At 51.0% G+C, this 16030-nt stretch overlaps 1 protein-coding gene across 1 annotated transcript in view; it reads right to left on the reverse strand.

Annotated features, from left to right (window-relative positions):
• MAPK15 (mitogen-activated protein kinase 15) overlaps positions 1-7704 on the reverse strand; it is a gene marked incomplete at its 3' end in the record, with an annotated part of 31966 nt that extends 24262 nt beyond the window's left edge. Inside the window, 2 exon segments of the mRNA XM_073611151.1 lie at positions 1243-1383; positions 7560-7704. Coding sequence (XP_073467252.1) covers positions 1243-1311 — 69 coding nt within the window.
• Between the last annotated feature and the right edge of the window lie 8326 nt (positions 7705-16030).

Here is a 16030-nt window from a genome sequence, read left to right on the forward strand (position 1 = left end):
CTCCTCCTCCTCCCCCTCAATGTTCTTTAACAATGATAAATATCTCTGACATGGTATTCACACAATATAATAATATAACGAAGACCGTAATATGAGATTTCTGATACTTCATGGAAAGTCTTAAAATATTGGAGGTTCTCTCAGCTGAAGACAAGCAAATCCTAGAATACAATTCAAGTAACACTGTACTTCTCAATGCCACTCGGGGGGAACTGTAAGGGAAAATCTCCAGTTTAGTTTGCTTGTGGGCTTCATCTTGAACCTCCTACAGTTGGGTGATTGTTGGCATACAGTAGGTGATCGTTTCTGTCCTCTTAGGCCTTTGTTGACATGTAAGAGGGTGAATTTGTCTGACAGACACAATAGGTACGTGAGCCTCAGAACTGGAGCACCGAGGAATGGAAGAAGGAGGCCTGGGCTGAGCAATCCAAGAATGGTTTGAGGAACACAAGGAGATGGAGGTGTTCACTTGGCCTTCAAATTCTCCAGATCTCAACCAAATTGAGCATCAGTGGTATGTGCTGGGAAAACAAGTCTGATCTATGGAGGCCCCACCTCCCAACTCACAGGACTTAAAGGATCTGCTAGTGGCGGCTTGGTGCCAGATACCACAGCGTACCTTCAGAGGTCTAGTGGGGTCCATGGTGGGATGGGTTATGGCTGATCGGTGTATATATGGACCACCTCCAGTACAAAAAAATATACCTATATACCCATTCCCAGTATCCCCCGTATAGGCAGGAGGGGATTGTCAATGGGACACAAAAGGGCGGTTCCCTTACCAACCTCTGAGTAATGCGGCACCCCTGACTTCACTGGCTTTGGAAGAGTTTCCCCTTGAAGGGTTCTTCAGAGACGGGGGTCACACCTGTGTAGATCCCCACTGCCCTGACCTGTATTATAGAACCCGCCATGTGTCACACAAGGCGGAGCTCCGAATGCAGGGTCTGGTGTCCAAAGCAACTTTACCGGAACCTTTCATGGTGGGGTCCAGGGACCATTCAAGTAGTGTGGCACCAGGATAGTTGGTACAAGCTGGAGCAGAAAATACCCCTCAATAGGAGGGAATATCTACCAGTAGGAGGGGATACTTGCCAGTAAGAGGGCATAGGATAACCGCTAGTGGGATGGAATACCCACCAGTGGGAAGGGTTATATGGGGGCCCCTACAGTTCTGCTTGACAGTGTCCAATCTCCTGATGATAGCGCAGGGTCAGAGGTCGGGTTCATGTCATCACTTACCCCCTTCCCCAGACGCTTCTTGATGTCGTATTTCTGGGAGATGTGATCTTCTACCTCCGGAACGCTCATCGTGCCGCAACAACCAACCAATCCGTCAGAGAACCATGAGGAGAGCCGGAGAGCACCGCCAGGAGAGGAGACCTGAGGGGAACCAATCACATCACCAACCATTCCCTGCTGACATATACCACAGCGCTGTACAAAGACTTACATTGGCAAGAGGGGATGGGTTGAGGGTGGGCTCATAATGGGGGGGAAATGGGTTGAGGTCGGACATTTGTGTGGGGGGGTGGGGGGTGAGGGTGGATTTATATTTGTGAGATGGGTTGAGTGCAGACTTAGCTTGGGGGGGGGGGGGGGGGAGGGGAGGATCTATGGGGGGCAGGGCGCAAGGGGAGGAACTATCTGGGGATGAGGGGAGGGTCTATGTTTGGGGGAGGATCTATTGGGGGGGGGGGGATCTATGTTTTGGGGGAGGAACTACAGTGGGGAAAATAATGATCGTCTCCTCTGCAGATGGTGTAAGTTTTGCCCCCTTACATAGAAATGAAGGGTCTATAATTTTTATCATAGGAGTATTTTATATGATAGAGACAGAAGATCAACCACAAATCCAGAAAAAAAAACCACAGTAAAAAATAAGTATTTGATCCCTTCACAGAACATGACTTAGTAGTTGGTGGAGAAACCCTTGTTGGTGATCACAGAGGTCAGACGTTTCTTGGAGTTGGCCTCCAGGTTTGCTCACATCTCAGGAGGGGTTTTGGTCCACTCTACAGATCTTCTCTAAATCCTTAAAGGAGAAGTCCAGCCTGACCTCGTTAGGCTGGGCTTCTCCTAAGGGTCACAGGAGAACAATTTGTTTGCATTCCTGGGACCCGTTTTCAGGTCTGAAGTTCGCTCTCTGTGACATCACTGATATCAGTCCAGGCACCGCGTCATCCCGACTCTGGATCCACCAAGTGCCTGGACTGATATCCGTCTCAGCGAGCCGCTCCGCCACAGATCAACAAAGTCAGCCTGAACCTTTATCAGAGAAACAACCCCAAAGCATCATGTTTCCACCTCCGTGTGTGACTGTAGGGATGGTGTGTGAATGTAGGGATGATGTGTGATTGTAGGGATGGGATGTGACTGTAGGGATGGGATGTGACTGTAGGGATCGGGTGTGACTGTAGGGATCGGGTGTGACTGTAGGGATCGGGTGTGACTGTAGGGATCGGGTGTGACTGTAGGGATGACGGTGTGACTGTAGGGATGACGGTGTGACTGTAGGGATGACGGTGTGACTGTAGGGATGACGGTGTGACTGTAGGGATGACGGTGTGACTGTAGGGATGACGGTGTGACTGTAGGGATATGGGGTGTGACTGTAGGGATGGGATGTGACTGTAGGGATGGGATGTGACTGTAGGGATGGGATGTGACTGTAGGGATGGGATGTGACTGTAGGGATGGGATGTGACTGTAGGGATGGGGTGTGACTGTAGGGATGGGGTGTGACTGTAGGGATGGGGTGTGACTGTAGGGATGGGATGTGACTGTAGGGATCGTGTGTGACTGTAGGGATCGTGTGTGACTGTAGGGATCGTGTGTGACTGTAGGGATGGGATGTGACTGTAGGGATGATGTGTGACTGTAGGGATGACGGTGTGACTGTAGGGATATGGGGTGTGACTGTAGGGATATGGGGTGTGACTGTAGGGATATGGGGTGTGACTGTAGGGATATGGGGTGTGACTGTAGGGATATGGGGTGTGACTGTAGGGATGATGGCGTGTGACTGTAGGGATGATGGCGTGTGACTGTAGGGATGATGGCGTGTGACTGTAGGGATGGTGTGTGACTGTAGGGATGATGTGTGACTGTAGGGATGATGTGTGACTGTAGGGATGATGTGTGACTGTAGGGATGGTGTGTGACTGTAGGGATGATGTGTGACTGTAGGGATGATGTGACTGTAGGGATGGTGATGTGACTGTAGGGATGATGTTCTTAGGGTCAGAGTCAGCAATTTTCTCCCTCCAGACACGGTGAGTCCTCCTCAGGAAGACACATGTAGAGGAACGTCTGAAGTCTTCCAATCAACATTAAATGATTCAGAGAAGGAGAAAGTTCTGTGGTCAGATGAGACCAAAATTCAGATCTTTGGCATCAACTCGACTCACCGTGTTTGGAGGAAGAAAAATGGTGACTATGACCCTAAGAACACCATCCCTACAGTCACATCATCCCTACAGTCACACATCATCCCTACAGTCACACATCATCCCTACAGTCACACCATCCCTACAGTCACACCCCATCCCTACAGTCACACACCATCCCTACAGTCACATCATCATCCCTACAGTCACATCATCATCCCTACAGTCACATCATCATCCCTACAGTCACATCATCATCCCTACAGTCACACACCATCCCTACAGTCACACACCATCCCTACAGTCACACACCATCCCTACAGTCACACACCATCCCTACAGTCACACACCATCCCTACAGTCACACCATCCCTACAGTCACACCATCCCTACAGTCACACATCATCCCTACAGTCACATCATTCCTACAGTCACATCATCCCTACAGTCACATCATCCCTACAGTCACACATCATCCCTACAGTCACATCATCCCTACAGTCACATCATCTCTACAGTCACACATCATCCCTACAGTCACATCATCCCTACAGTCACATCATCCCTACAGTCACACATCATCCCTACAGTCACATCATCCCTACAGTCACATCATTCCTACAGTCACATCATCCCTACAGTCACATCATCCCTACAGTCACACATCATTCCTACAGTCACATCATCCCTACAGTCACACATCATCCCTACAGTCACACATCATCCCTACAGTCACATCATCCCTACAGTCACATCATCCCTACAGTCACACCCCATCCCTACAGTCACATCATCCCTACAGTCACATCATCATCCCTACAGTCACACATCATCCCTACAGTCACACCATCCCTACAGTCACACCATCCCTACAGTCACACCATCCCTACAGTCACATCATCCCTACAGTCACATCATCATCCCTACAGTCACATCATCATCCCTACAGTCACATCATCATCCCTACAGTCACATCATCATCCCTACAGTCACACACCATCCCTACAGTCACACACCATCCCTACAGTCACACACCATCCCTACAGTCACACACCATCCCTACAGTCACACCATCCCTACAGTCACACCATCCCTACAGTCACACATCATCCCTACAGTCACATCATCCCTACAGTCACATCATTCCTACAGTCACATCATCCCTACAGTCACATCATCCCTACAGTCACACATCATCCCTACAGTCACACATCATCCCTACAGTCACATCATCCCTACAGTCACATCATCTCTACAGTCACACATCATCCCTACAGTCACATCATCCCTACAGTCACATCATCCCTACAGTCACACATCATCCCTACAGTCACATCATCCCTACAGTCACATCATTCCTACAGTCACATCATCCCTACAGTCACATCATCCCTACAGTCACACATCATTCCTACAGTCACATCATCCCTACAGTCACACATCATCCCTACAGTCACACATCATCCCTACAGTCACATCATCCCTACAGTCACATCATCCCTACAGTCACACCCCATCCCTACAGTCACATCATCCCTACAGTCACATCATCATCCCTACAGTCACACATCATCCCTACAGTCACACCATCCCTACAGTCACACCATCCCTACAGTCACACCATCCCTACAGTCACATCATCCCTACAGTCACATCATCATCCCTACAGTCACATCATCATCCCTACAGTCACATCATCATCCCTACAGTCACATCATCATCCCTACAGTCACATCATCATCCCTACAGTCACACACCATCCCTACAGTCACACACCATCCCTACAGTCACACACCATCCCTACAGTCACACACCATCCCTACAGTCACACCATCCCTACAGTCACACCATCCCTACAGTCACACATCATCCCTACAGTCACATCATCCCTACAGTCACATCATTCCTACAGTCACATCATCCCTACAGTCACATCATCCCTACAGTCACACATCATCCCTACAGTCACACATCATCCCTACAGTCACATCATCCCTACAGTCACATCATCTCTACAGTCACACATCATCCCTACAGTCACATCATCCCTACAGTCACACATCATCCCTACAGTCACACATCATCCCTACAGTCACATCATCCCTACAGTCACATCATCCCTACAGTCACACATCATCCCTACAGTCACACATCATCCCTACAGTCACACACCATCCCTACAGTCACACATCATCCCTACAGTCACACATCATCCCTACAGTCACATCATCCCTACAGTCACATCATCCCTACAGTCACACAACCATCCCTACAGTCACACATGATCCCTACAGTCACATCATCCCTACAGTCACATCATCCCTACAGTCACACATGATCCCTACAGTCACATCATCCCTACAGTCACACATCATCCCTACAGTCACACATCATCCCTACAGTCACACATCATCCCTACAGTCACACATCATCCCTACAGTCACACACCATCCCTACAGTCACATCATCATCCCTACAGTCACATCATCCCTACAGTCACATCATCCCTACAGTCACACATCATCCCTACAGTCACACATCATCCCTACAGTCACACATCATCCCTACAGTCACACCATCCCTACAGTCACATCATCCCTACAGTCACATCATCCCTACAGTCACATCATCCCTACAGTCACATCATCCCTACAGTCACATCATCCCTACAGTCACATCATCCCTACAGTCACATCATCCCTACAGTCACATCATTCCTACAGTCACATCATCCCTACAGTCACATCATCCCTACAGTCACACACGGAGGTGGAAACATGATGATTTGGGGTGTTTCTCTGATAAAGGTTCAGGCCGACTTTGCCGCATTGAGGGTCCAATGGACGGGACCATGTATTGTAAGATCTTGGAGGAGAACCTTCTTCCCTCAGTCAGAACACTGAAGATGGGTCATGGATGGGTCTTCCAGCATGACAATGACCCAAAACATATCACCAAGGCAACAAAGGAGGGGCTCAAGAAGAAGCACATGAAGGTCATGGAGTGGCCTATCCAGTCTCCAGACCTTAATCCCATAGAAAATGTATGGAGGAGATGAAACTTCAAGTTGCCAAGAGACCTTCAGGATTTAGAGAAGATCTGTAAAGAAGACAAAATCCCTCCTGAGATGTGTGGAAACTGATCACCACCTACAAGAAACGTCTGACCTCTGTGATCGCCAACAAGGGTTTCTCCACCAACTACTAAGGGGAGCAAATACTTATTTTACTCCATTTATAACATTTGTATTGTGTGATTTTTCTGGATTTTTGGTTGATATTCTGTCTCTATCATATAAAATACACCTATGATAAAAATTATAGACCCTTCATTTCTATGTAAGGGGGCAAAACTTACACAATCTGCAGGGGAGACGATCGGTATTTCCTCAATGTATGTTTGGGGGAGGGGAGGTCGGTCAGTCGGTGTACCTGTCTTCTCCTCGGTCGGTCGGTGGGGGGGAGGGGAGGTCGGTGTACCTGTCTTCTCCTCGGTCGGTCGGTGGGGGGAGGGGAGGTCGGTGTACCTGTCTTCTCCTCGGTCGGTCGGTGGGGGGAGGGGAGGTCGGTGTACCTGTCTTCTCCTCGGTCGGTCGGTGGGGGGAGGGGAGGTCGGTGTACCTGTCTTCTCCTCGGTCAGTCAGTGGGGGGGAGGGGAGGTCGGTCGGTGGGGGGAGGGGAGGTCGGTGTACCTGTCTTCTCCTCGGTCAGTCAGTGGGGGGGGGGGAGGTCGGTCTGTGTGGGGGGAGGGGAGGTCGGTCAGTGTACCTGTCTTCTCCTCGGTCGGTCTGTGGGGGGAGGTCGGTCGGTCGGTATACCTGTCTTCTCCTCGGTGGGGGGAGGGGAGGTCGGTCGGTATACCTGTCTTCTCCTCGGTGGGGGGAGGGGAGGTCGGTCGGTGTACCTGTCTTCTCCTCGGTGGGGGGAGGGGAGGTCGGTGTACCTGTCTTCTCCTCGGTCGGTCGGTGGGGGGAGGGGAGGTCGGTAGGTCGGTCGGTGTACCTGTCTTCTCCTCGGTCAGTCAGTGGGGGGGGGGGAGGGGAGGTCGGTGGGGGGGAGGGGAGGTCGGTCGGTGTACCTGTCTTCTCCTCGGTCGGTCGGTGGGGGGAGGTCGGTCGGTCGGTATACCTGTCTTCTCCTCGGTGGGGGGAGGGGAGGTCGGTCGGTATACCTGTCTTCTCCTCGGTCGGGTCGCGGAGGATGCCGGGATTGGTGGAGGAAGTTGTTGTTCTCGGTTGTTATGGTGACGGCGGTTCGCTCTCCTCTCTGCGCATGCGCCGTGTTGTGGGAGAGAAGAGGGGGCGGGGAGAGAGGATTCGGGCCGCCATATTTGTTGTGGGAAGGTCTGGCTGTATGATGAGTGGGCGGGGTTTCCGTCTATGATTGCAATTCCAATTCTCCAATCACGGAGAGACAATTTGGGGCTCCACCCCCCCGATCGTTCGCTCCTCCCACATAGTTAGTCATGTTCCTTCTTATCCAATCCTCTCCTGACTCCTCCCACCTATTACTCCTCCCCCTGACAGACGGAGGGGAACGTTATCGGTATTTACAGGTAATAGATAGTGGGCGGGGCCGTACTGGGGGGAGGGTAGGTGGGCGGTCTCTAATCCTCTGTATGGAGGTGGGAGGAGCCAATCCGGAACCAGGGGCGGATTTCTGTGTAATATGGAATGTACCATTCCTCTGTGGGGGGAGGACGGGGGGTGTGGCCAATTCCATTATCAGTGAAAGGGGCGTTCCCTGTGATGTGACCAATCATGGCTTTTCCTTCTCTTCTTATTCACATCACAAAGGAGATAATTTACTAAACAATCGTCTGCAACATTTATAATCACTTTGTGAACTTCCTCCGGGACGATCTCTTCTCAATCGTTTATGGACAACATGAACCCGAAGAAGCCGCGACTCGGAGCGTTTATTAAAGTGAGGGGCGGAGACAGAGGTGGTGGGGGCGGGGTGAGGGGCGGAGACAGAGGTGGTGGGGGCAGGGTGAGGGGCGGAGACAGAGGTGGTGGGGGCGGGGTGAGGGGCGGAGACAGAGGTGGTGGGGGCAGGGTGAGGGGCGGAGACAGAGGTGGTGGGGGCAGGGTGAGGGGCGGAGACAGAGGTGGTGGGGGCAGGGTGAGGGGCGGAGACAGAGGTGGTGGGGGCAGGGTGAGGGGCGGGGTGAGGGGCGGAGACAGAGGTGGTGGGGGCGGGGTGAGGGGCGGAGACAGAGGTGGTGGGGGCAGGGTGAGGGGCAGAGACAGAGGTGGTGGGGGCGGGGTGAGGGGCGGAGACAGAGGTGGTGGGGGCAGGGTGAGCGGCGGAGACAGAGGTGGTGGGGGCAGGGTGAGGGGCGGAGACAGAGGCGGAGTGAGGGGTGGAGACAGAGGCGGAGTGAGGGGCGGGGTGAGGGGCGGAGAACTTCTGTCCCATAATATGTCAGGAGATGAAGAGATCACATCTCATGGTGGATCAGATCGGATTGGATTGGATCAGATTGGAGATTGGATCGGATTGGATTGGATTGGATCGGATTGGATTGGATCGGATTGGATTGGATTGGATTGGATCGGATTGGATTGGATCGGATTGGATCAGATTGGAGATTGGATCGGATTGGAGATTGGATCGGATTGGAGATTGGATCGGATTGGATTGGATCGGATTGGATTGGATCAGATTGGAGATTGGATCGGATTGGATCGGATTGGATTGGATCGGATTGGATCGGATTGGATTGGATCAGATTGGAGATTGGATCGGATTGGATCGGATTGGATTGGATCGGATTGGATTGGATCGGATTGGATTGGATCGGATCGGATTGGATCGGATTGGAGATTGGATCGGATTGGATTGGATCGGATTGGATTGGATCGGATCGGATTGGATCGGATTGGAGATTGGATCGGATCGGATTGGATCGGATTGGAGATTGGATCGGATTGGATTGGATCGGATTGGATTGGATTGGATCGGATTGGAGATTGGATCGGATTGGATTGGAGATTGGATCGGATTGGATTGGATCGGATTGGATTGGATCGGATTGGAGATTGGATCGGATTGGATTGGAGATTGGATTGGATCGGATTGGAGATTGGATCGGATTGGATTGGAGATTGGATCGGATTGGATTGGATCGGATTGGAGATTGGATCGGATTGGATTGGATCGGATTGGATCGGATTGGATTGGATTGGATCGGATTGGATCGGATTGGATTGGATCGGATTGGAGATTGGATCGGATTGGATTGGATTGGATCGGATTGGAGATTGGATTGGATTGGATTGAATTGGATTGGATTGGATCGGATTGGATTGGATCAGATTGGATCGGATTGGATTGGATCGGATCGGATTGGAGATTGGATTGGATCGGATTGGAGATTGGATCGGATTGGATTGGATCGGATTGGATTGGATCGGATTGGAGATTGGATCGGATTGGATTGGATCGGATTGGATCGGATTGGATTGGATTGGATCGGATTGGATCGGATTGGATTGGATCAGATTGGAGATTGGATCGGATTGGATTGGATTGGATCGGATTGGATTGGATCGGATTGGATCAGATTGGAGATTGGATCGGATTGGAGATTGGATCGGATTGGAGATTGGATCGGATTGGATTGGATCGGATTGGATTGGATCAGATTGGAGATTGGATCGGATTGGATCGGATTGGATTGGATCGGATTGGATCGGATTGGATTGGATCAGATTGGAGATTGGATCGGATTGGATCGGATTGGATTGGATCGGATTGGATTGGATCGGATTGGATTGGATCGGATCGGATTGGATCGGATTGGAGATTGGATCGGATTGGATTGGATCGGATTGGATTGGATCGGATCGGATTGGATCGGATTGGAGATTGGATCGGATTGGATTGGATCGGATTGGATTGGATTGGATCGGATTGGAGATTGGATCGGATTGGATTGGAGATTGGATCGGATTGGATTGGATCGGATTGGATTGGATCGGATTGGAGATTGGATCGGATTGGATTGGAGATTGGATTGGATCGGATTGGAGATTGGATCGGATTGGATTGGAGATTGGATCGGATTGGATTGGATCGGATTGGAGATTGGATCGGATTGGATTGGATCGGATTGGATCGGATTGGATTGGATTGGATCGGATTGGATCGGATTGGATTGGATCGGATTGGAGATTGGATCGGATTGGATTGGATTGGATCGGATTGGAGATTGGATTGGATTGGATTGAATTGGATTGGATTGGATCGGATTGGATTGGATCAGATTGGATCGGATTGGATTGGATCGGATCGGATTGGAGATTGGATTGGATCGGATTGGAGATTGGATCGGATTGGATTGGATCGGATTGGATTGGATCGGATTGGAGATTGGATCGGATTGGATTGGATCGGATTGGATCGGATTGGATTGGATTGGATCGGATTGGATCGGATTGGATTGGATCGGATTGGAGATTGGATCGGATTGGATTGGATTGGATCGGATTGGAGATTGGATTGGATTGGATTGAATTGGATCGGATTGGATTGGATTGGATCGGATTGGATTGGATCAGATTGGATCGGATTGGATTGGATCGGATTGGATATTGGATCGGATTGGATTGGATCGGATTGGAGATTGGATCGGATTGGATTGGATCGGATTGGAGATTGGATCGGATTGGATTGGATCAGATTGGATCGGATTGGATTGGATCGGATTGGATATTGGATCGGATTGGATTGGATTGGATTGGATCGGATTGGAGATTGGATCGGATTGGATCGGATTGGATTGGATTGGATTGGATCGGATTGGATTGGATCGGATTGGAGATTGGATCGGATTGGATTGGATTGGATCGGATTGGAGATTGGATCGGATTGGATTGGATTGGATCGGATTGGATTGGATCGGATTGGATTGGATCGGATTGGATCGGATTGGATCGGATTGGAGATTGGATCGGATTGGAGATTGGATCGGATTGGATTGGAGATTGGATCGGATTGGATCGGATTGGATCGGATTGGAGATTGGATCGGATTGGATTGGATCGGATTGGATTGGATTGGATTGGATCGGATTGGAGATCGGATTGGATTGGATTGGATCGGATTGGATCGGATTGGAGATTGGATCGGATTGGATTGGATCGGATTGGAGATTGGATCGGATTGGATTGGATCGGATTGGATCGGATTGGATTGGATCGGATTGGATATTGGATCGGATTGGATTGGATCGGATTGGAGATTGGATCGGATTGGATCGGATTGGAGATTGGATCGGATTGGATCGGATTGGATCGGATTGGATTGGATTGGATCGGATTGGAGATTGGATCGGATTGGATTGGATCGGATCGGATTGGATCGGATTGGAGATTGGATCGGATTGGATTGGATCGGATTGGATTGGATCAGATTGGAGATTGGATCGGATTGGATCGGATTGGATTGGATCGGATTGGATCGGATTGGATTGGATCAGATTGGAGATTGGATCGGATTGGATTGGATTGGATCGGATTGGATTGGATCGGATCGGATTGGATCGGATTGGAGATTGGATCGGATTGGATTGGATCGGATTGGATTGGATTGGATCGGATTGGAGATTGGATTGGATCGGATTGGAGATTGGATCGGATTGGATTGGATCGGATTGGATTGGATCGGATTGGAGATTGGATCGGATTGGATTGGATCGGATTGGATCGGATTGGATTGGATTGGATCGGATTGGATCGGATTGGATTGGATCGGATTGGAGATTGGATCGGATTGGATTGGATTGGATTGGATTGGATCGGATTGGATTGGATCGGATTGGATTGGATCAGATTGGATCGGATTAGATTGGATCGGATTGGAGATTGGATCGGATTGGAGATTGGATCGGATTGGATTGGATCGGATTGGAGATTGGATCGGATTGGATTGGATCGGATTGGAGATTGGATCGGATTGGATTGGATCGGATTGGATCGGATTGGATTGGATCGGATTGGATATTGGATCGGATTGGATCGGATTGGATTGGATTGGATTGGATTGGATCGGATTGGAGATTGGATCGGATTGGATCGGATTGGATTGGATTGGATCGGATTGGATTGGATCGGATTGGAGATTGGATCGGATTGGATTGGATTGGATCGGATTGGAGATTGGATCGGATTGGATTGGATTGGATCGGATTGGATCGGATTGGATTGGATCGGATTGGATCGGATTGGATCGGATTGGAGATTGGATCGGATTGGATTGGATCGGATTGGATTGGATTGGATTGGATCGGATTGGAGATCGGATTGGATTGGATTGGATCGGATTGGATTGGATCGGATTGGAGATTGGATCGGATTGGATTGGATCGGATTGGATTGGATCGGATTGGATCGGATTGGATTGGATCGGATTGGATCGGATTGGATTGGATCGGATTGGATTGGATTGGATCGGATTGGAGATTGGATCGGATTGGATTGATCGGATTGGAGATTGGATTGGATTGGATCGGATTGGATCGGATTGGATTGGATCAGATTGGATCGGATTGGATCGGATTGGAGATTGGATCGGATTGGATATTGGATCGGATTGGATTGGATTGGATCGGATTGGAGATTGGATCGGATTGGATTGGATCGGATTGGAGATTGGATCGGATTGGATTGGATCGGATTGGATCGGATTGGATATTGGATCGGATTGGATTGGATTGGATCGGATTGGAGATTGGATCGGATTGGATCGGATTGGATTGGATCGGATTGGAGATTGGATCGGATTGGATCGGATTGGATTGGATTGGATCGGATTGGATTGGATCGGATTGGAGATTGGATCGGATTGGATTGGATTGGATCGGATTGGAGATTGGATTGGATCGGATTGGATTGGATCGGATTGGATTGGATCGGATTGGATCGGATTGGATTGGATTGGATCGGATTGGAGATTGGATCGGATTGGATTGGAGATTGGATCGGATTGGATCGGATTGGAGATTGGATCGAATTGGATTGGATTGGATTGGATCGGATTGGATCGGATTGGAGATCGGATTGGATTGGATTGGATCGGATTGGATTGGATTGGATCGGATTGGATCAGATTGGATTGGATTGGATCAGATCGGATTGGATCAGATCAGATTGGATTGGATCAGATTGGATTGGATCGGATCGGATTGGATTGGATTGGATCAGATTGGATCGGATCAGATTGGATTGGATTGGATCAGATCAGATTGGATTGGATTGGATCGGATCAGATTGGATTGGATCAGATCAGATTGGATTGGATCGGATTGGATCAGATCAGATTGGATTGGATTGGATCAGATCGGATTGGATTGGATCAGATTGGATCGGATTGGATCAGATTGGATCGGATCGGATTGGATCAGATCGGATTGGATTGGATTGGATCAGATCAGATTGGATTGGATTGGATCAGATTGGATTGGATCAGATTGGATCAGATCGGATTGGATCAGATCGGATTGGATTGGATTGGATCAGATCGGATTGGATCAGATCAGATTGGATTGGATTGGATCAGATCGGATTGGATTGGATTGGATTGGATCGGATTGGATTGGATCAGATCGGATTGGATCGTATAGTCGGCTCATTAGGGGAATATAAATGGTCTATGAAGCAATTACAAGTTTTTAAAAGATTTTTTTAGTGGTTTTTCATCATTTTTAAGTTTTGTAATGTAGAAATAAATGCGGCATCTTTAAAAACGCTTCTAAATGAAAATGCGGCTAAACGTCGGAAACTTTGGCGTCTGAACTGAATTTTTTTTGCCTAAAAACGACATTAACTACTTCAATACCGGACACTCCCCTCCCCCCTCCTGCCCAGACCAATGTTCCGCTTTCAGCGCTGTCCCACTTTGAATGACAATGACGCGGTCATACGACACTGTACACAGAGGACATTTTTATCATTTTCTTCCCACAAATAGAGATTCTTTTAGTGGGATTTCATCACCTGGGGGGGGGGGGGGGTATTTTTGCTAAACAAAAAAAATGGAAGACCTATTTTTATTAGGTGGCTACGCCTGATATCTGCCCTTCCCACGGCGAGGGTGCCCACTAATAATTGGCTATCTCCGGCCTTTTCACTGGGCGGGGGCACCAGACAGGGGTGTCCTCTTTGCCCGGGGATGTTTGCCCTGGCGGGGGCACCAGACAGGGGTGTCCTCTTTGCCCGGGGATGTTTGCCCTGGCGGGGGCACCAGACGGGGGTATCCTCTTTGCCCGGGGATGTTTGCCCTGGCGGGGGCACCAGACGGGGGTATCCTCTTTGCCCGGGGATGTTTGCCCTGGCGGGGGCACCAGACGGGGGTATCCTCTTTGCCCGGGGATGTTTGCCCTGGCGGGGGCACCAGACAGGGGTGTCCTCTTTGCCCGGGGATGTTTGCCCTGGCGGGGGCACCAGACAGGGGTGTCCTCTTTGCCCGGGGATGTTTGCCCTGGCGGGGGCACCAGACAGGGCTGTATTCTTTGCCCGGGGATGTTTGCCCTGGCGGGGGCACCAGACGGGGGTATCCTCTTTGCCCGGGGATGTTTGCCCTGGCGGGGCACCAGACAGGGGTGTCCTCTTTGCCCGGGGATGTTTGCCCTGGCGGGGCACCAGACAGGGGTGGCCTCTTTGCCCGGGGATGTTTGCCCTGGCGGGGGCACCAGACGGGGGTATCCTCTTTGCCCGGGGATGTTTGCCCTGGCGGGGCACCAGACAGGGGTGTCCTCTTTGCCCGGGGATGTTTGCCCTGGCGGGGGCACCAGACAGGGGTGTCCTCTTTGCCCGGGGATGTTTGCCCTGGCGGGGGCACCAGACAGGGGTGTCCTCTTTGCCCGGGGATGTTTGCCCTGGCGGGGCACCAGACAGGGGTGTCCTCTTTGCCCGGGGATGTTTGCCCTGGCGGGGGCACCAGACAGGGGTGTCCTCTTTGCCCGGGGATGTTTGCCCTGGCGGGGCACCAGACAGGGGTGTCCTCTTTGCCCGGGGATGTTTGCCCTGGCGGGGGCACCAGACGGGGGTATCCTCTTTGCCCGGGGATGTTTGCCCTGGCGGGGCACCAGACAGGGGTGTCCTCTTTGCCCGGGGATGTTTGCCCTGGCGGGGGCACCAGACAGGGGTGTCCTCTTTGCCCGGGGATGTTTGCCCTGGCGGGGGCACCAGACAGGGCTGTATTCTTTGCCCGGGGATGTTTGCCCTGGCGGGGGCACCAGACGAGGGTATCCTCTTTGCCCGGGGATGTTTGCCCTGGCGGGGGCACCAGACAGGGGTGTCCTCTTTGCCCGGGGATGTTTGCCCTGGCGGGGGCACCAGACAGGGGTGTCCTCTTTGCCCGGGGATGTTTGCCCTGGCGGGGGCACCAGACGGGGGTATCCTCTTTGCCCGGGGATGTTTGCCCTGGCGGGGGCACCAGACGGGGGTATCCTCTTTGCCCGGGGATGTTTGCCCTGGCGGGGCACCAGACAGGGGTGTCCTCTTTGCCCGGGGATGTTTGCCCTGGCGGGGGCACCAGACAGGGGTGTCCTCTTTGCCCGGGGATGTTTGCCCTGGCGGGGGCACCAGACAGGGGTGTCCTCTTTGCCCGGGGATGTTTGCCCTGGCGGGGCACCAG

The sequence above is a fragment of the Aquarana catesbeiana genome, unplaced genomic scaffold (assembly GCF_042186555.1).
Source record: "Aquarana catesbeiana isolate 2022-GZ unplaced genomic scaffold, ASM4218655v1 unanchor213, whole genome shotgun sequence".
Taxonomy (NCBI): Eukaryota; Metazoa; Chordata; class Amphibia; order Anura; family Ranidae; genus Aquarana; species Aquarana catesbeiana.